The sequence below is a fragment of the Anomaloglossus baeobatrachus genome, chromosome 9 (genome assembly GCF_048569485.1).
Source record: "Anomaloglossus baeobatrachus isolate aAnoBae1 chromosome 9, aAnoBae1.hap1, whole genome shotgun sequence".
In the NCBI taxonomy this organism is placed as follows: Eukaryota; Metazoa; Chordata; class Amphibia; order Anura; family Aromobatidae; genus Anomaloglossus; species Anomaloglossus baeobatrachus.
Genome location: NC_134361.1, coordinates 2510852 through 2531243, shown reverse-complemented (window position 1 = coordinate 2531243; position 20392 = coordinate 2510852). Strand labels below are relative to the sequence as shown.

At 48.2% G+C, this 20392-nt stretch overlaps 1 protein-coding gene across 6 annotated transcripts in view; it reads right to left on the bottom strand.

Annotated features, from left to right (window-relative positions):
• Positions 1-20392, bottom strand: part of DIAPH2 (diaphanous related formin 2) — a 1791241-nt gene that overhangs the window by 1460623 nt on the left and 310226 nt on the right. For all 6 annotated transcript variants that reach the window (XR_012725273.1, XR_012725274.1, XM_075323052.1 and 3 more), the window contains 4 exons: positions 16264-16338; positions 16111-16180; positions 15445-15581; positions 12314-12422 (listed from right to left, as the gene is read on the bottom strand). Coding sequence is in view for 4 of the 6 variants with exons in the window: in XM_075323052.1 (XP_075179167.1) it covers positions 12314-12422; positions 15445-15581; positions 16111-16180; positions 16264-16338 (391 nt within the window). In the remaining 2 variants the exon portion in view is untranslated. The remainder of the gene's footprint in view (positions 1-12313; positions 12423-15444; positions 15582-16110; positions 16181-16263; positions 16339-20392) is intronic.

Below are 20392 nucleotides of genomic sequence, written 5' to 3'. Positions count from 1 at the left end.
CAGGACATTCTCACCATGGAGAAATGCTAGCGAGGACGCTGGACTCCTGCAATGATGGGAGACAGATGAGACTACATACACAAGGAAAGCCTCATCAGCCCATTCTACCCAAACAACAGGACATTCTCACCATGGAGAAACGCTAGCGAGGACACTGGACTCCTGCAATGATGGGCGACAGATGAGACTACATACAGAAGGAAATCCTCATCAGCCCATTCTGCCCAAACACCACGACATTCTCACCATGGAGAAACGCTAGCGAGGACGCTGGAATCCTGCAATGATGGGCGACAGATGAGACTACATACACAAGGGAAGCCTCATCAGCCCATTCTGCAGAAACAACAGGACATTCTCACCATGGAGAAACGCTAGCGAGGACGCTGGACTCCTGCAATGATGGACGACAGATGAGACTACATACACAAGAAAAGCCTCATCAGCCCATTCTACCCAAACAACAGGACATTCTCACCATGGAGAAACGCTAGCGAGGACGCTGAATCCTGCAATGATGGGTGACAGATGAGACTACATACAGAAGGAAAGCCTCATCAGCCCATTCTACCCAAACACCACGACATTACAATTTGGATTTTGCTAGCAATGAAGCTGAAGGTTTATTATTTATGTGCTATTGCTATTATTATGACTTTATGCATTGATAGTGTAGCTGTTAAGTAGGCCTAATAGTTAGTTATCGTCTTTCTTAAAATGCTGTGTATCTATTAAATGTGACATGAGAGAAAGAATCCGACGTTTCCACTGAAATCAGCTCCCCAAAATTAGTTAAAATCACCCATTTTCAAACCAGATACAGAATTTGTTGGGTTTTTTGTTGACCAGTGTTATGTATCCATCTTACACACATAAAACCATTCATTCCAGTGTCATGCGTATTTTTCCAGCACGTGTCACATGATGTCATACGGATGGATAAAACACAGCGTGCCACATGTGCACTTTTTATGAGCACTTGTGAAGGGGCCTCACACTACTTTACAGCTGTTTAACTGCTTGTAGTACCGCCTCTCACCACATTGCTAATAGCACGTCCTATCATAGACACCAATACAACAGCGCCACCATCGATATCAAACACTGGTCAACAAAATATTGCAAATGTCAAAATGTTTCTATAAATGAAAGAAGTAGAAAGTGAAGCTTGTGCTAGTCTGAAGAATAGTTGTTGTGCCCCCTGGACTTTGCAGCGGACCCTTCCTTTATGGCAAGTCTGATCCGGCCACAGAGGATACAGTTATAGACTAATCATGCCATTTCTTTCTTTATAGGCACTCCTTCGGGACAGCTTCGGAGTGACCTTACCCCCTATTTATCTGGCTTTTATTCTTATTTTTCCCTTTCTCAATAAAGATTTGTTATTATATTCTATATTCTAGACCCTGTAGGTCCGATGTAATCCACAGACATGACGTCTCACGATGATCCCGGCTCTGCTACATCCTGAGGTCGCAGTGCGCGGTCACAATAGAAAATGTGACAACTCACAACTGCTGTGTCTGGGACTCACTGATGGAGCTGCAGCTGTGAGAGCAATGATCTCAGTGAGTTCATCTGAGGTCACAGTTGTCAGTTGCCATGGTACCCCACCTGTGACCTTAGGTCAAATGACCTGACATGAACTCATTGAACTCAGTGACCTCCCCTCAGGTGAAATCATTGATCTCAATGCCAGATTACCCGAATAAGTGATGTGCACATGTTCAGTATTTGGTTGCAGACATTTCTACGCCAAATCTGCATCTCTTGGCAAAAACAAACACATCAAAACCGCATGCGTTTTGTTGCTTTTTTTTGCCGGAGATGCTGAATTGGTGCAGAACTGTTTGCAACCAAATACTCAATGTGCGCACATTGCCTAATCGGGTAATCCGGCATTGAATTCATACACTTCCCCTGAGGTCACAGCTGAGGGTCTCGCAGCTGTGATCTCATGTGAACTGACCTGAGGTGAACTCACTGAACTCAGTGACCTCACCTAAGGTGAAGTCATTGAGCTCAAAACTGGATTACTGGATTAGGCTATGTGCACAAGCTGAATATTTGTTTTCGGCATTTTTGCAACAAATCTGCATCTCCTGGTAAGAAAACAGCAAAACCACGTGTTTTGATGCATTTTTCTGCAAGGAAATGCAGTGAACGCACCTCAGGTGAACTCAATGAACTCAGCTGAATTGAGTTCATCTGAGGTCACAGCTGCAACTCCAGTGTGTTACGCAGGCTGCAGGGATACGTCACGTTTTCTAATGTGACCGTGCACTGCAACGTCAGATGTAGCAGAGCTGAGACCATTGTGGGACCTCATATGGATTATATCAGACCTGCAGAGGTGTTTTGGGAGTTAAAAAATTGGAGATAGAGGATGTTTGTTTTTTTGGGGGTTTTTTTAAACAAAGGATTTTTCTCTGTGTTTTATTTCTTTTTACTTACACTATTAGTAATGGGCTGGTCTCATAGACCCCTACTTAATATTAATCTTGGACTTGATGACAGCTGTGATTTTTTGACAAATCACAGTTGTCTTTAACCTTTTATATTACCCTAATTGCCACTGCTCCAGGGCAATCAGAATGAGAGAGGTGTAGTGCCAGGATTGGCATATTTCATGGATGTGCCAATTCTGGGGCAGCTGTGGGCTGCTATATATAGGTTGGGGAGGGCCCAATAACCAGGGGTCTCCCCAGGCTGAGAACACCAGCCCCCAGCTGTCCGCTTTAACCTTGGCGGAGGATCAAAATTTGAGGGGACCCCACGCCCATTTTTTAAATGATTTGATTAAATAATTAAAAAAAAAACGGCATGGGGTCCCTCATATTTTGCTACACAGCCAAGATAAATACAATACAAAAGTTCAATAAACCCATCTTTTGAGATACCTTTAAGACTCCAACAACAGCTTCAAAATATAACGGACATGAGTCAGTATCAAATTATGCATATTTTTATTTTTTTATTCAACAACAAAATATTTCTTTTCCAAAAAATATATATTATAAAATATTGTGCTCAAGAAAAGCTTGAGAAAGCGGACTGCGAAACACGTGTCGGGGAGCTGTCCAGGTGGTCCACTCCCACTATGGGTAACTAAACAAACTTATTGAATTTAATCTTTCAAACTGCTTGATCGGTTTCTGCATATGAGTGTTATTATGTACTGATCGTATTAATGACCTGGCTTGGGCTGTGTGTGCTGTGCACCTGACACCCTGGAGACAGAGGGTTTCCTTTGATTCCACTCCCTTTTCCATCTGGGATTGAGGTGACATATGCGCAGCGCGCAGGCCATTGTTCGGGATATAAAATGAACAGCAGGGGATTAGGGCTATAATCTGAAACACTCCTGTTCATCCACTGGCGCTGTGAATGTTTAAATACCATTTATGTGGGCAATTAGATAACTTTATAAAAATAACACTTGGAGATTTAATCTAAGGTGTTTCTTTCACTGCTACCATTGTTTGATTCAGGAAGTGCTGGGAGCTCCATAAGTGATATCCCCTGTGTTCACTTATATGTGGTTATGGTTTGAACAGTGTTATAAAATGGACCCCATGGACTAGCTTTAGTTCTGTGTTTACTGTTTTTTACTGGGATCAATCTACTATAATATTGAGCACAATATTTTATAATATATATTTTTTGGAAAAGAAATATTTTGTTGTTGAATAAAAAAATAAAAATATGCATAATTTGATACTGACTCATGTCCGTTATATTTTACAGCCAAGATAAAGTAGACAGCTGAGGGTATTAAAAGCGCTGGATATCAAAATACAGGAGACACTACTCCATTTTTTTCAAATTATGTATTTATTTTTACACTTTACTTCGGGGACCCAGACAGCTAGTGTGAGGGCAGCCAATCAGACACGCCAGCACAGAGGGTGGGTGGGGGAAGCAGGACTGCAACCAATCACACACACTGTTACAGAAGGTAGGCGGGGGATTCAGTGAATATTCATGAACTTTAATGATCAGACCAGGAAGCAGTGTGACAGTTGCAGGGAACTCGGTAAGTATAATTCTCCTGCTTTAATGACCACATCTATTTTTTTTTTTCCCTGCGCCTCCAAATCACAGTAATGCCAGTAGTAAAGATGGCTACAGCATTACTGTGATTGGCAGCAATCCCTGCATATTTAGTGGCTGAAAATCAAGAGCCAAACATGCGGGGAGGAGACTCGAAACTCACGAGGCGAGGAGCAAAATACTGGAGGCGTAACGGATATCCCGAGTACCGCAATATTAGTGCGAGTAATGAACACTGGCGAGTATAATCATCATTGATGATCATTGATCAGGAGGTCAAAGCCATTAGGAAACGGCTGATTTCATAACTGAAGCGGAGAACGCTCGTATAGATGTAGCGCAGTGTAACAGAATCGGCATCGGCGTTCTGGAGACATTGCGGCCACAGGCTCGGCTCTGCTACATCTGAAGACTCTACAGCGACTGTATCCATCCGGCAGATTATTATCCGGGCAGCCGGCAGATTCCCAGCGGAGGAACATGGCTGCCATTGTATCATCACCTTGACCCGAGAAAAAGCAAATCCAATCACCGCCGTCCTCCGCAGCTCCTCGTGTCGGCTCGTAAAGATTACACAAGTCTCGGGGAGTCAGCAGCCTTAACCTCCGAGGAAGAGTCATCCTCTCAATCATTATCTCATTCCTCCGGTGACCGAGGACCCGACGTCTTCCTCCACCCGAGGATCAGATAAATACGCTGCAGAATGGCGTCTATCAGATCCCGGGGAACCAACAGCCGCGGACACCGGAACTGGACCGCAAGCCCGCCACTGGGGGCTCAGATACACAGAATCACACAGGACGTATCACAGGACCAAAAGCCCGCCACCGGGGGCTCAGATACACAGAATCACACAGGACATATCACAGGACCACAAGCCCGCCACTGGGGGCTCAGATACACAGAATCACACAGGACGTATCACAGGACCACAAGCCCGCCACCGGGGGCTCAGATACACAGAATCACACAGGACGTATCACAGGACCACAAGCCCGCCACCGGGGGCTCAGATACACAGAATCACACAGGACGTATCACAGGACCACAAGCCCGCCACTGGGGGCTCAGATACACAGAATCACACAGGACGTATCACAGGACCAAAAGCCCGCCACCGGGGGCTCAGATACACAGAATCACACAGGACGTATCACAGGACCGCAAGCCCGCCACCTGCGGCTCAGATACACAGAATCACACAGGACCACAAGCCCGCCACCTGCGGCTCAGATACACAGAATCACACAGGACGTATCACAGGACCACAAGCCCGCCACCGGGGGCTCAGATACACAGAATCACACAGGACGTATCACAGGACCACAAGCCCGCCACCGGGGGCTCAGATACACAGAATCACACAGGACGTATCACAGGACCACAAGCCCGCCACTGGGGGCTCAGATACACAGAATCACACAGGACGTATCACAGGACCAAAAGCCCGCCACCGGGGGCTCAGATACACAGAATCACACAGGACGTATCACAGGACCGCAAGCCCGCCACCTGCGGCTCAGATACACAGAATCACACAGGACCACAAGCCCGCCACCTGCGGCTCAGATACACAGAATCACACAGGACGTATCACAGGACCACAAGCCCGCCACCTGCGGCTCAGATACACAGAATCACACAGGACGTATCACAGGACCAAAAGCCCGCCACCGGGGGCTCAGATACACAGAATCACACAGGACGTATCACAGGACCAAAAGCCCGCCACCGGGGGCTCAGATACACAGAATCACACAGGACGTATCACAGGACCGCAAGCCCGCCACCTGCGGCTCAGATACACAGAATCACACAGGACCACAAGCCCGCCACCTGCGGCTCAGATACACAGAATCACACAGGACGTATCACAGGACCACAAGCCCGCCACCTGCGGCTCAGATACACAGAATCACACAGGACGTATCACAGGACCACAAGCCCGCCACCTGCGGCTCAGATACACAGAATCACACAGGACTTATCACAGGACCACAAGCCCGCCACCTGCGGCTCAGATACACAGAATCACACAGGACATATCACAGGACCACAAGCCCACCACCTGCGGCTCAGATACACAGAATCACACAGGACGTATCACAGGACCACAAGCCCGCCACCTGCGGCTCAGATACACAGAATCACACAGGACGTATCACAGGACCACAAGCCCGCCACCTGCGGCTCAGATACACAGAATCACACAGGACGTATCACAGGACCACAAGCCCGCCACCTGCGGCTCAGATACACGGCTCAGCAGACGGTATCACAGGACCGCAAGCCTGCCACCTGCGGCTCAGATACACAGAATCACACAGGACGTATCACAGGACCACAAGCCCGCCACCTGCGGCTTAGATACACAGAATCACACAGGATGGGATCAGATATACGCTCAGCAGACGGTATCACAGGACCGCAAGCCCGCCACCTGGGGCTCAGATACACAGAATCTCACAGGATGGGATCAGATACACGCTCAGCAGATGGCATCACAAGATGGGATCAGATACACGGCTCAACAGACAGTATCACAGGCCGGGATCAGATATACGGCTCAGCAGACAGTATCACAGGCCGGGATCAGATACACGGCTCAGCAGACAGTATCACAGGACCGCAACCCCGCCACCTGGGGCTCAGATACACAGAATCACACAGGACTGGATCAGATACACGCTCAGCAGACGGTATCACAGAACCGCAACCCCGCCACCTGGGGCTCAGATACACAGAATCACACAGTACGGGATCATATACACGGCTCAGCAGACGGCATCACAGGACCACAACCCCGCCACCTGGGGCTCAGATACACAGAATCACACAGGACAGGATCAGATACACGCTCAGCAGACGGTATCACAGCATGGGATCAGATACACGCTCAGCAGACGGTATCACAGCATGGGATCAGATACACGCTCAGCAGATGGCATCACAAGATGGGATCAGATACACAGCTCAACAGACAGTATCACAGGCCGGGATCAGATACATGGCTCAGCAGACAGTATCACAGGCCGGGATCAGATACACGGCTCAGCAGACAGTATCACAGGCCGGGATCAGATACACAGATCAGCAGACAGTATCACAGGCCGGGATCAGATACACAGATCAGCAGACAGTATCACAGGCCGGGATCAGATACACGGCTCAGCAGACAGTATCACAGGCCGGGATCAGATACACAGATCAGCAGACAGTATCACAGGCCGGGATCAGATACACGGCTCAGCAGACAGTATCACAAGCCGGGATCAGATACACGGCTCAGCAGACAGTATCACAGGCCGGGATCAGATACACGGCTCAGCAGACAGTATCACAGGCCAGGATCAGATACACGGCTCAGCAGACAGTATCACAGGCCGGGATCAGATACACGGCTCAGCAGACAGTATCAGGAAAGAAGGGATCAGATACACGGCTCAGCAGACAGTATCACAGGCCGGGATCAGATACACAGATCAGCAGACAGTATCACAGGCCGGGATCAGATACACGGCTCAGCAGACAGTATCACAGGCCGGGATCAGATACACGGCTCAGCAGACAGTATCACAGGCCGGGATCAGATACACGGCTCAGCAGACGGTATCACAGGCCGGGATCAGATACACGGCTCAGCAGACAGTATCACAGGCCAGGATCAGATACACGGCTCAGCAGACAGTATCACAGGCCGGGATCAGATACACGGCTCAGCAGACAGTATCAGGAAAGAAGGGATCAGATACACGGCTCAGCAGACAGTATCAGGAAAGAAGGGATCAGATACACGGCTCAGCAGACAGTATCAGGAAAGAAGGGATCAGATAGGAATGAAGGAGCAGGGCGTGTGGTCCCTTCCTTCGGACCTCGGACCTGTGCTGATGTTCCTCGGCCGTCAGCTCCCAGTCCTCCCAGTTATGGCTTCTGGAGTGTTAGTTCGGTGGCACCGGCCACGTATTTGCAGCAGATATTCTGCGCGATTGAGAGCATTTCCCGCACATGTGCTATTAAACAAAGCGGCAGTAAGTGTCTGAGCACAAAGGCAATAATCTTCAGGATACAGCCATTATCAGCGCTTAATGTCCCACGGCTAAGGTGGCCGTTTGTAAAACTCTAACAAAACTATCGTTAGCTGCGTTAACAACCAATTTTCCAGTATAAAGCCGTTATCCAAAGATCTACACAACACTAACACAGATCCACAGCAGAGGGGAGGGATAATAGACACCAGTGTAACAATCGCACGCTGATCACAAATATGTCCTGAATGTGGAGAGAGTGCAATCCACAACTACAGGGACACAGGGGACCAGAGACTGAGGCGGCCTCCCAGGACCGGCGGCAGCACTCGCTACACAGGCTTCAAAGGAGCTGCTTGTCCAGACGGATGTGTCGGATTTCGAGCGGGGTGCTGTCTTGTCACAGGAAGAGGGATGTTGGGCGGGGTGTGCTGTTGTCACAGGAGGAGGGATGTCGGGCGGGGTGTGGTCTTGTCACAGGAAGAGGGATGTCGGGCGGGGTGCAGTCTTGTCACAGGAAGAGGGATGTCGGGCGGGGTGCAGTCTTGTCACAGGAAGAGGGATGTCGGGCGGGGTGCAGTCTTGTCACAGGAGGAGGGATGTCAGGCGGGGTGCAGTCTTGTCGCAGGAGGAGGTGTAACTGGATGTGTAGCTGGATGTAGCTGGATCAACAGACTCAGATGGGATGTAATGGACAGACTAGAGGGCAGCCACTCACCAAGCAGGACCCCCAGAACCCTGAAACCCTTTAACCCCTATACAGGGATTTGGAATTACACAGGGCCCTTGAGATCACTACCTGTGGAAGGCTGCAGTCTGATGAGAGTAGTCGTCAGGCAGGGTCACACCAGGAATAGCAGAACAGGGACAGAATCGGCAGACAAGGACGTAATCAGGAAACGGAGCAGAGGTCAAAACCGGATCGGGCAGCGAGGTATAAAAACAGCAGGCAGAAGGGTAGTCAGAAAACACGCAGAAGTCAGCACACAGGAATCACAAAACAGAATAGGGCGGACCAGGAGCCAGGAAATCAGAACTATCTCTGGCAGAGGTCATGTGACAGGAGGGGAATAAGAAGGGTGTGGTGTCTTCCCATTGGCTGTAGCTGAACTCTGGCAACTTCAGCTGGAAGACACACGCCACCCACAGTCAACCAGTGGTACTGCAGATCCCAAGATAACCCAGCCCAGTGGATGATCGGAGCCTGCGCCCACCGGCACCGCTGGCATCGACTCCACTCCCATCACCAGCACCATCCACGGCGTCGCCTGGCGATCGGAGCAGAAGTCGCTGGAGCGGACTCCAGGGTTGACGTAACAGGAGGGATGTGGGGTGGTGTGCAGTCTTGTCACAGGAGGAAAGATGTCAGGCGGGGTGCAGTCTTGTCACAGGAGGAGGGATGTCAGGCGGGGTGCGGTCTTGTCACAGGAGGAGGGATGTGGGGTGGTGTGTGGTCTTATCATAGGAGGAGGGATGTCAGGCGGAGAGCGGTCTTGTCACAGGAGGAGGGATGGCAAACAAGGTGCAGTCTTGTCACAGGAGGAGAGATGTCAGGCGGAGAGCGGTCTTGTCACAGGAGGAGGGATGTCAGGCGGGGTGCGGTCTTGTCACAGGAGGAGGGATGTCAGGCGGAGAGCAGTCTTGTCACAGGAGGAGAGATGTTGGGCGAGGTGCAGTCTTGTCACAGGAGGAGAGATGTCAGGCGGGGTGCGGTCTTGTCACAGGAGGAGAGATGTCAGGCGGGGTGCGGTCTTGTCACAGAAGGGATGTCGGGCAGGGTGCAGTCTTGTCACAGGAGGAGGGATGTTGGGCGGGTGCAGTCTTGTCACAGGAGGAGAGATGTTGGGCGGGGTGCAGTCTTGTCACAGGAGGAAAGATGTTGGGCGGGGTGCAGTCTTGTCACAGGAGGAGGGATGTCAGGCAGGGTGCAGTCTTGTCACAGAGGAGGGATGTTGGGCGGGTGCAGTCTTGTCACAGGAGGAGGGATGTCAGGCAGGGTGCAGTCTTGTCACAGAGGAGGGATGTTGGGCGGGTGCAGTCTTGTCACAGAGGAGGGATGTTGGGCGGGTGCAGTCTTGTCACAGGAGGAGAGATGTTGGGCGGGTGCAGTCTTGTCACAGGAGGAGAGATGTTGGGCGAGGTGCAGTCTTGTCACAGGAGGAGGGATTTCGGGCGGGGTGCAGTCTTGGCAAAGGAGGAGGGATGTCGGGCGGGGTGCAGTCTTGTCACAGGAGGAGGGATATCGGGCGGGGTGCGGTCTTGTCACAGGAGGAGAGATGTTAGGCGGGGTGCAGTCTTGTCACAGGAGGAGAGATGTTGGGCGGGGTGAGGTCTTGTCACAGGAGGAGGGATGTCGGGCGGGGTGCAGTCTTGTCACAGGAGGAGAGATGTCAGGCGGGGTGCAGTCTTGTCACAGGAGGAGGGCTGTTGGGTGAGGTCTTGTTGCCAGAGGGATGTCGTGCGGGGTGTGGTCTTGTTGCAGGAGGGATGTGGGGCGGGGTGCGGTCTTGTTGTAGGGATGTCAGGTAAGTACTGCACCTATGTACAAGAATATAACTACTATAATACTGCCCCCTATGTACAAGAATATAACTACTATAATACTGCCCCTATGTACAGGAATATAACTACTATAATACTGCTCCCTATGTACAAGAATATAACTACTATAATACTGCCCCTATGTACAAGAATATAACTACTATAATACTGCCCCCTATGTACAAGAATATAACTGCTATAATACTGCCCCTATGTACAAGAATATAACTACTATAATACTGCCCCTATGTACAAGAATATAACTACTATAATACTGCTCCTATGTACAAGAATATAACTACTAGAATACTGCCCCTATGTACAAGAATATAACTACTATAATACTGCCCCTATGCACAAGAATATAACTACTATAATACTGCCCCTATATACAAGAATATAACTACTATAATACTGCCCCTATATACAAGAATATAACTACTATAATACTGCCCCTATATACAAGACTATAACTACTATAATACTGCTCCTATGTACAAGAATATAACTACTATAATACTGCTCCTATGTACAAGAATATAACTACTATAATACTGCCCCTATGTACAAGACTATAACTACTATAATACTGCTCCTATGTACAAGAATATAACTACTATAATACTGCTCCTATGTACAAGAATATAACTACTATAATACTGCCCCTATGTACAAGAATATAACTACTATAATACTGCCCCTATGTACAAGAATATAACTACTATAATACTGCTCCTATATACAAGAATATAACTACTATAATACTGCTCCTATATACAAGACTATAACTACTATAATACTGCTCCTATGTACAAGAATATAACTACTATAATACTGCCCCTATATACAAGAATATAACTACTATAATACTGCCCCCTATGTACAAGAATATAACTACTATAATACTGCCCCCTATGTACAAGAATATAACTACTATAATACTGCCCCCTATGTACAAGAATATAACTACTATAATACTGCCCCCTATGTACAAGAATATAACTACTATAATACTGCCCCCTATGTACAAGAATATAACTACTATAATACTGCTCCTATGTACAAGAATATAACTACTATAATACTGCCCCCTATGTACAAGAATATAACTACTATAATACTGCCCCTATATACAAGAATATAACTACTATAATACTGCCCCCTATGTACAAGAATATAACTACTATAATACTGCCACCTATGTACAAGAATATAACTACTATAATACTGCCCCCTATGTACAAGAATATAACTACTATAATACTGCCCCCTATGTACAAGAATATAACTACTATAATACTGCTCCTATGTACAAGAATATAACTACTATAATACTGCCCCCTATGTACAAGAATATAACTACTATAATACTGCCTGCATGTACTCGATACTATGAGACCAGGCAGTGATCTATACAGGTTATTGTGCTGAGCTCAAATCCCACTAAGGACAACATCTGCAGGAGTTTGTATGTTCTCCCCGTGTTTGCGTGGGCTTCCTCCGGGTTCTCCGGTTTCCTCCCACACTCCAGAAACATACAGATAGGGAATTTAGATTGTGAGCTCCAATGTTAATGTATGTAAAGTGCTGTGGAATTAATGGCGCCATATAAGTGAATAAATATATGATATACCGTATCTTATATTATTACAGATTAGTGCAGTTGGTTTTTGCAGTTGGTTATATTTTAGTACCTGGACATGAAGAGCCTCGTGATTTTCTAATCCTTCCACAATTGGTGCAAAGCGTTCTTTGTTGGTAATTTCAGCCGCTATACTAATCGCCTCCAGAAGCTTCTCCAATCTGACAGACAGAAAAGGAGAAATAATGGATGCAGATTGCTGGGACAGAGCGGATCTGGCAGTGCTGTACATCGGTGATTTGCTGCTCTGTGTATTGATGAATCATGTAGAGATGATCGGCCTCCGCGTGTACGGACAGAACTGTCCATTCATGGATACAGGGAATGACATTAATGATGGCTCTGGTATCGCCCGGCCTCCATCACTGATGGAAGTAACAATAGTGTGAACAGTGGCTTATACAGAAGGACAGAACTCTAGGATAAAATGTGCGGGAGGCTAAAGACCCAGATCACAGGTAATGGAAACGTCATGGATGACCGGCTGCTGGATTCATGACAATCAATCCCACCTTCATTCTGTAAAACCAGCATGCAGTGAGGACCAGGGACACCATGAGGGCATGACAACCATGACTGGTGTATGGGGCCCGGTGAAGAGGGGGACGCAGCCGAGCCCCGGGGTAATTACTTAGCTTTATCCTGTGCCGGGCCCTCCACTTAACCAGGCCCCAGTCACAGCAGCAGCAGAGGGGCCCAGCTATGTCGCATTGGCCACTGCACTGGCTAATTTGCATGAGAAGGGGCACTGCATGCAAATTAGCCATGTAGTGGAGACAGGGTCAGCGTGGCAGAGCAGGACGCCGGCTCATCATCCCATGGTCCAGCATGCAGCAACATGCAGCAGCGTGTTGAGGTCATGCTCCAGACAACAAAGAGCCACAGAGTAGGCAAGGATGCAGTAGCCGGCGGGGATAGTTAAGCTCTCTGTGAGCTGAAGACAGGAGCGAGACAATTTCTGCGGGTGGTGGGGACATATATACCAGGAAGGGCCCACCTACCCCAGTCCCTTCTCCAGCTGGATGTGCATTGGATGGAGCACATCCAGTTGAAATGCATTGTGGCACAAAGAGGATGCCCTGCATTGTGGGAGCCGTGGAGGGTGAGTACATTTTTTTTCTTTTTCTTTTTGCGGCAGATGACTATACCGAAAGGGACCCAGGAAGAGAACATAAATACCAGGAGGACAAATATACCAGGTAGGTGACAGAAACCAGGATGGGAAGATATATACCAGAATGTGCCTAGGAGGGGGATATATATACTAGGAGGGGCCCAAAATGGCACATATATACCAGGGGGGTCCCAGGAATAGGACATATACCAGGAGGAGGGCATATATACCAGGAAAGGAACAAATAAACAAGGATAGGGACATTTATACCAGGAGGATCCCAGGAAGGGGACATATATCAGGAGGAAGACGTAAATACCAGGAAGGGGACATATATACCAGGAGAGGGGCATGCCTATCAGGAAGGGCCCAGGATGGGGACATATATTCCAGGATGGGAACATATATACCAGGAAGAGGACATATATACCAGGAGGAGGACATATATATATCTATATATAAACTTGGCTTTTATTGATACAAAACATATAAGGTTGACAAAAACAAAGGTAGGATATCTACCCTCTATTGACTTACTGCCACATTACCTTTAAGATGAGGCTCTACAGCCGGGTATTGGCTGTTTTGGGATTATATTATTTATCTGCAGACACTGCCTTGTGTATACACTTTTAGTGCATTCTATTATCAGTGCCCCGATACTTTACTGGGGATAAATACAGGATTATTATGTCTACAGCCCTATTTCATCCATTCTTTTTCTCAATCATGTTTTTAACCTTTATTTTTGTCAGCCTTATATGTTTTGTATTAATAAAAGCCATGTTTATATATAAATAGCTGGGTGTGCACATTCTTACTAAGCAGCTTTTTTCCTATCATGTTACAATTCGTTTTTTTGCATAGTTTTTGTTAGCACCCCTTTCTTTATTTATCTTTATTACACTGTGGTGCCCACTACTTCTTTCTTAACAAAGAGTTGCAAGGAGCAGTGTATGGGGAGGATATTATACAGAGGGGCTGTGTGTGTATGGGAAATATTATACAGAGGGGCAGTGTGTGTGGGAGGATATTAGAAAGAGGGGTAGCTTGTGTGGGGATAGTATACAGAGGGGCAGCATATGTGAGGGATATTATACACAGGGGCAGTTTGTATGGGGGGGATATTATAGAGCGGTAGTGTGTGTATGGGGGGATATTATACAGAGGGGCATGTGTGTGGGGAATATTATACAGAGGGGCCGTGTGTGGGGGATATCATACAGAGTGGCAGTGTGTGTGTGGGGATATTATACAGAGAGTCGGTATCTGTGTGAGAGATACAGACAGGCAGGGTGTGGAGGGATATTATACAGAGGGGCAATGTCTAGGGGATATTATACAAAGGGGTAGTGTTTGTATGGGGGATATTATACATAGGGGCAGTGTGGAGGGTATATTATGGAGAGGGGCGGTCTAGAGGGAGTATTATGGAGAGGGGCGGTTTAACGGGTGTATTATGGATAGGGGTGGTGTAGAGTGTGTATTATGGAGAGGGGCAGTGTAGAGGAAGTATTATGGATAGGGGTGGTGTGGGGGGTGTATTATTAATACATATATATCTATATATCTATAATATATATATATTATAGATATATAGATATATATATATATATATATATAAAAAGGTATGAGGGGTGGAGGCAGAGCTGGGGTGTAGCCTGGGCAAAGTCTCAAAAGGAGCCTGAAAATGTTGCCAGTATGAGGCCCTGAAATTTCTAGTGACGGCCCTGGTGGGGATGTTGGATGTCTGTGGTGGGTGGTCTGCACTGGCGGCGGCATTGATACACTATCGGATGCAGACATTGTCAGACACAGCCACTGTTGGATGCGGCCACTGTTGGACACAGTCACCGTCGGACGCGGCCACTGTCGGATATGGCCACTGTCGGACGCGGCCACTGTCGGATGCAGACACTGTCGGACGTAGTCACCGTCGGAGGCAGACATTGTTGGGCGTGGCTAGCACAGATCATCGCCCAATGTCACTTGTTTGGGGCCATCGCCCATTTCATGTGTACGTGCATTGTAAAGCAATGACATTAATGGCCCCGCAGAGTGTCACCTACATGTTATCCTCCCCAACGATGCAGATGGCGGACAATATCTTCAGAATCTCAGTCATCATGTTCGCTTGTCTTGGATCAATAGCTCTTGCCAGAAGAGTTAAACTTCTTTCTTCTCCCAACATCCTTTGCAGGCCATACTGTGGAGATATAGAGAACAGAATCCGATGTAGAGCGTTCTCAGTTATCCTTGCCCCACACTCCGGAGCAGCGCTCAGAAAGCTGCTGGCTTGTACCGTTATCTCCCCTTTACCCTTCTAGTCTCGACACTTTTCTGTGGTGGAAAAACGAGAATCAATGTTTATATGAACCGAACGTGATGGTTACAATAAACATTGAAATCTGCTACAAATGTAACAACGACTGAAAACAATGGTTACCAGACGCAACGCCTGCTCTTCTCCATGGCGGCAGAGCTTCTATCACATCTACAACCCACCATGGTAAATCCCCTCAACAGAAATCTCTAGAACATTCTTCTTTATGGTGTTATCATAATTTAACTGTTCGAGTGGCAGGAGCTGTCCTCTGGTGATCTGCTGACAAACCAAACCCGGGGTTCTCCTTCCCACATTGTCACAGGTGCTTGACCCGAGAAGGTAATTCCTTCATTTCATCCACAAGAATGGGGCAGCGGCCGGTGAGCGCTGCTCCGGGGAACCCACCTACCTTATTGTTCATGAACGCTTTCAGGCACTGGATGAGTTTATGCTGATTTTTCTTGTCAATATTTTCCTGCCTTGGGATGAAAAAAAATATTAGATTAAAAGAGAGATGAAGTCTGGGAAAAAGATTGTGAGCAGAATGACGATGGACACTTACTGCTTCTTGTCCAGAAGCTTCTCCAAAACATCCAAGAGGAGCCCGAGACCTTCATGTCCAAAGTTGTTAACCCAACTGTTGAGAGAGAATGTAATAAATGAAGGTGGTGCAGAGAAAAGTGCCGTCATATATGTAAGAGCCATCACGTGTGTGGTGAGACGACCGGTCAGGATCTGTCACTGAGGGTCTACAGCTCCTACAAGCCGACGTGCCGGCGATGAGAAAGCTTTAACGACACCTCGCACCGTTCTATATTCATTAATGTGTAGTGAAGTGCGAGCACTAATATCCTCCCCACCACAGCTCTCTGGGGTCCAGCGCTCATCGTCCCTTCTCCCCCTCTGCAGACTCTCCAGGTATCACCAGAAGAGGCTTTTACTAAGTCTATGGAGCATCGGAAGGAGGCTCAGAAGGAGGCTCCAGAGACTTACAGTGGAAGGACTTTCGGACACACATTGAGAATAATTTGTGAGGAATATTGTGAGGAATGTGACACAGCCCTTGCCTAAAGCAAGCCCCTGCTGACAAAGTAATTCCGATAGGGAAGTGTACGAGCAACTGCAAGATTGAGGAAAGTGTCAAAGACATTTTGCAGCCTGTCTTCCTCCAGGGAAGAAGTTACAATATTTGGGGGGGTGCTGCAGGTGTCCCACCGCTGGCACCAATATGTCACGAACCAGTCGGGGGGGGAGGTGTCACACAGACAGCCCACCGCTCATTGGTCAACCTGTCAATTTATGACAACACCGCACTTCACAAATCCCACCCTGACGTCTCTAATACGTCGGAGCCACGCGATACAACCTCATCACTTTCACCAACACGCAACGTTCTACGTCTCCAAGAGGTATGTAAGGTCCACTTGGCCCAGGGAGACACGGAGAGGGAGACAAAGCAGGCCGGGCAACCTCCGGCACAACACCACACTTGCTCACAACCCCGACAGGCCGACAGAACCTTTTCACTAGCCCCAGTGAACAGAATTCTGCCGGTCCAGTACAGTAGTCTGCCACCAGTTCCTCATTAGATACAGGACTGATCTGTGTTAGGAGGACTATATCAGGCCAGAAACCAGCCCAGGTAGAGTGTAATATTAAACCGAGCTCACGGACATGGGATTCGGGAATCGGGATAAAAGAACAACCCAGGATTAAATGATATATTTAATCACCATAAGGGCACACTAGATAATACCCGATATACAAGATGGGATTTCCAGATATTATGTCAGAAGTACAGTTATGAGTAAATTATGGTTGTAAGCAGATATACAGATGGATCAGTTACCTTGTTCCTTATGATTAGGTCTCCTGCTGGTTCGGCACAGGGGAGGCATTGTGGAGCCACTGGTTTCCTTGGTAATTTCCCACACATTACACAATGTGCCCTCTCAGAGAAAAGACACCCTCAAAATGTCTGCTCTGATTTTTATGAACTTCCGTACCTCCCATGTATCGCCCCGCTTGTGACCTATGACTGGGCTGCACATGGGCTGTGCCTTCAGGTTCCAGAAAGTTATGAATTGGCAGTTTTCCCCATATCTCCGCCTCTGAGCGTCCCACGCGGGAGATATGACCATCATATTTCTTGTTATGATTTGATCTATCCATAACTATGAAACATGATGGGTGTGTTGGCTTCCCTCGGTGAGTTATTAATTATGGGCTGATACGCACATCCCACTATTAAAGAAAAATATGTGTGACGTGCGTCTTGCCATCATAGAGCCAGAAATATGCCTGCTCTATTTGTGGGAGCTACACACTCCCCAATATTGTAAATTTTTCCCCGGAGTAAGACTGACTACAAAACGTCTTTGAATTTTTCCTCAATCATGCAGTTGCCCGCCCACTTCCCTAGCTGACTTACTTTGTCAGCAGGGGGCTTGCTGTAGACAAGGGCTGTTACCTTGTTATAATTAACTTTTGTCGCCTGCAATTTGGTGCCCAGATCTTGGTGACTTCTTTCTGCTGCAGGGCACGATGTGTGTAAATATGAAAAGTGGCAGTGGACCGACATGTATGTCTGTCATATTCTTCACAATATTTCTCACAGGGTGAGAGTCTGGAAAGCGGTGACGTCACCGGTCATAGAAGCAGGGCGGAGCTGGAGACCGGAGCAGGCGGCGGTGGGGGAGGATATTAACATAGACTACATGCACTCACATTCAATGAATATAAACCTTAGCAGGGGGCATCTATAAAGCCACATGCCAATTAGCCAGAAAGTGCATTGGGATCTTCCATATATTAGGAGAAGACAAAAATGTCTTCAGTGTCAGACTGAGGCGACAGGAGCCCACCAGTAACAATGACTCTGGGGGGCCACCTATCAACTACATGAAAGAATACAGTAAAAATGTACCTAGGCTTCTATATAATAATATACGAGGTCATTTGTAAATGGAATGATGAGATTCTTTGTCTGTACATAGTGAAACACGTTTATTGTGCCAATTACGGATCATGAATGGAAGTAAGTGACAAACTACTGCAGAGGGGCCCCCCAGAGAATTCTCCTGCTTTACTGCCGGCCAGACCGAGCCTGATGCGTTCAATGCATGTTCCGGCCCCGCCTCTAGGATCAGTGGTAAAATCCACCTGACGGGCTCATTTTAACCTGGAAACTTGAATATGACATGATGACACTGTAAGCAGTACACAAGGAAACCGTATCCTCCTGGAGACCACAAAGATCACTAAAGCTACACTTTACTTCCCAAATGTGTAACTCAGCCTGGCTTCCCGGCATGGAGAGAACAGACAGGCCTCCATCAGACGCCCCTCCTGATTGCCTCTAGTTAGCGGCCTCGGCGTGACAATGATGATTTACCGTCGCTTTACACTCCTACGTATTTAGTGAATTATGTGAACAGATGTTGTACCTTGAGGTGCAAAATCAGAAAGTTTATTAAAAACAATCATAAACACTTCATCTTCTTTCTCTATTTTTCTGACAAGACGGAGACAACTGAAACCGAGAAAGTTATCAGAGCTCATTAACAAGTGATTGTCAGCAGATCAGGAATGTGGGATCTGGTGAGGAGAGCTGCATGTGCGCCGCCCCAGCAGCGGGGGCTATTACTCGTGGCTCGAGGGTCTCCGGACCTGGGGGCTTGGGGCCACTCTTAAATGTAAGAGAGGGGTTATTTACAGGGGAGATATAGTTTGTGACGCCACCCATGGTGTGCGGTAACGGGGAGTACCGCCGCTGACTTTGGGAGTACCCAGGGTGATGGAACGGGGGCAGCCAGATGATGTTACCCTCCACGGGTAGGGAAGGCCCGGGACTCTGGATGGTGGGATGGCAAGGGAGTGCAGGCTCGCTGAGGGCAGGGGTCACTCAGGTACTCACTCAGAAGGAAAGCAGACGCTGACAACGTCGTAAACCAAGTCTCTGGGTGCCGCTGTCTACTGGGGGGAGCTCGTCCGGGTCCCGTCCCCTGCAGCACTGCCTGGTGGTCCGGACCCTGCCTCCGTGCACAAATTTTAGTAGTGTCCAAGTGGCCCGTAAGCTTGAAGCTGTCCGGGCCCTGGTCCCCACTTTTTGAGTGAAGGAGCTGTGCTCTCAGGAGCTCACGCTTGGGATTTCAGTGGGCTGCTTTGGTTGGAAAGCCCTATCCCCCTCGTTGCGCTAGTGCCCCCGACCTCTGAGCTTCGTGGGGACAGTCCATATATGCCCTGTCCTCCGCAGGTTAATTGCCGGGTTGCTTGAAGCTTTCCCCTGACCTAGGGTCCAGTACCCCGACGTGCTTCCGGTCCCAGACCGGCTATTATACTTGCTGCTGACTGTCCTCCAAGACTAGTCCAGGCACCCAATCCCAATATCCCGTGACTGGGTCTCCGACTCCTCGGGGCCCAGACCACCGTCTGCAACCCAATCGTTAACTCCCCAGGAGCCACAAGCTCCCCTAGCTCCTCACTGCTCGAGGGCTACTCTAGACTGACTTGTCACCTCCCACCTCCCTGCCTGATCCCCAGGTGGGCGGCCCTATTCCTGCTTAGCAGCCCACTGGTGTGTATGACAGGGTGTGGTGCGAGGTGTGATTGGGATTTTTGGATGCTGATGGAGGCAGTGCTGCAAGATGGGAACCCGGAACCAAGAGGGGTTGAGTCCTGCACTAAGAATA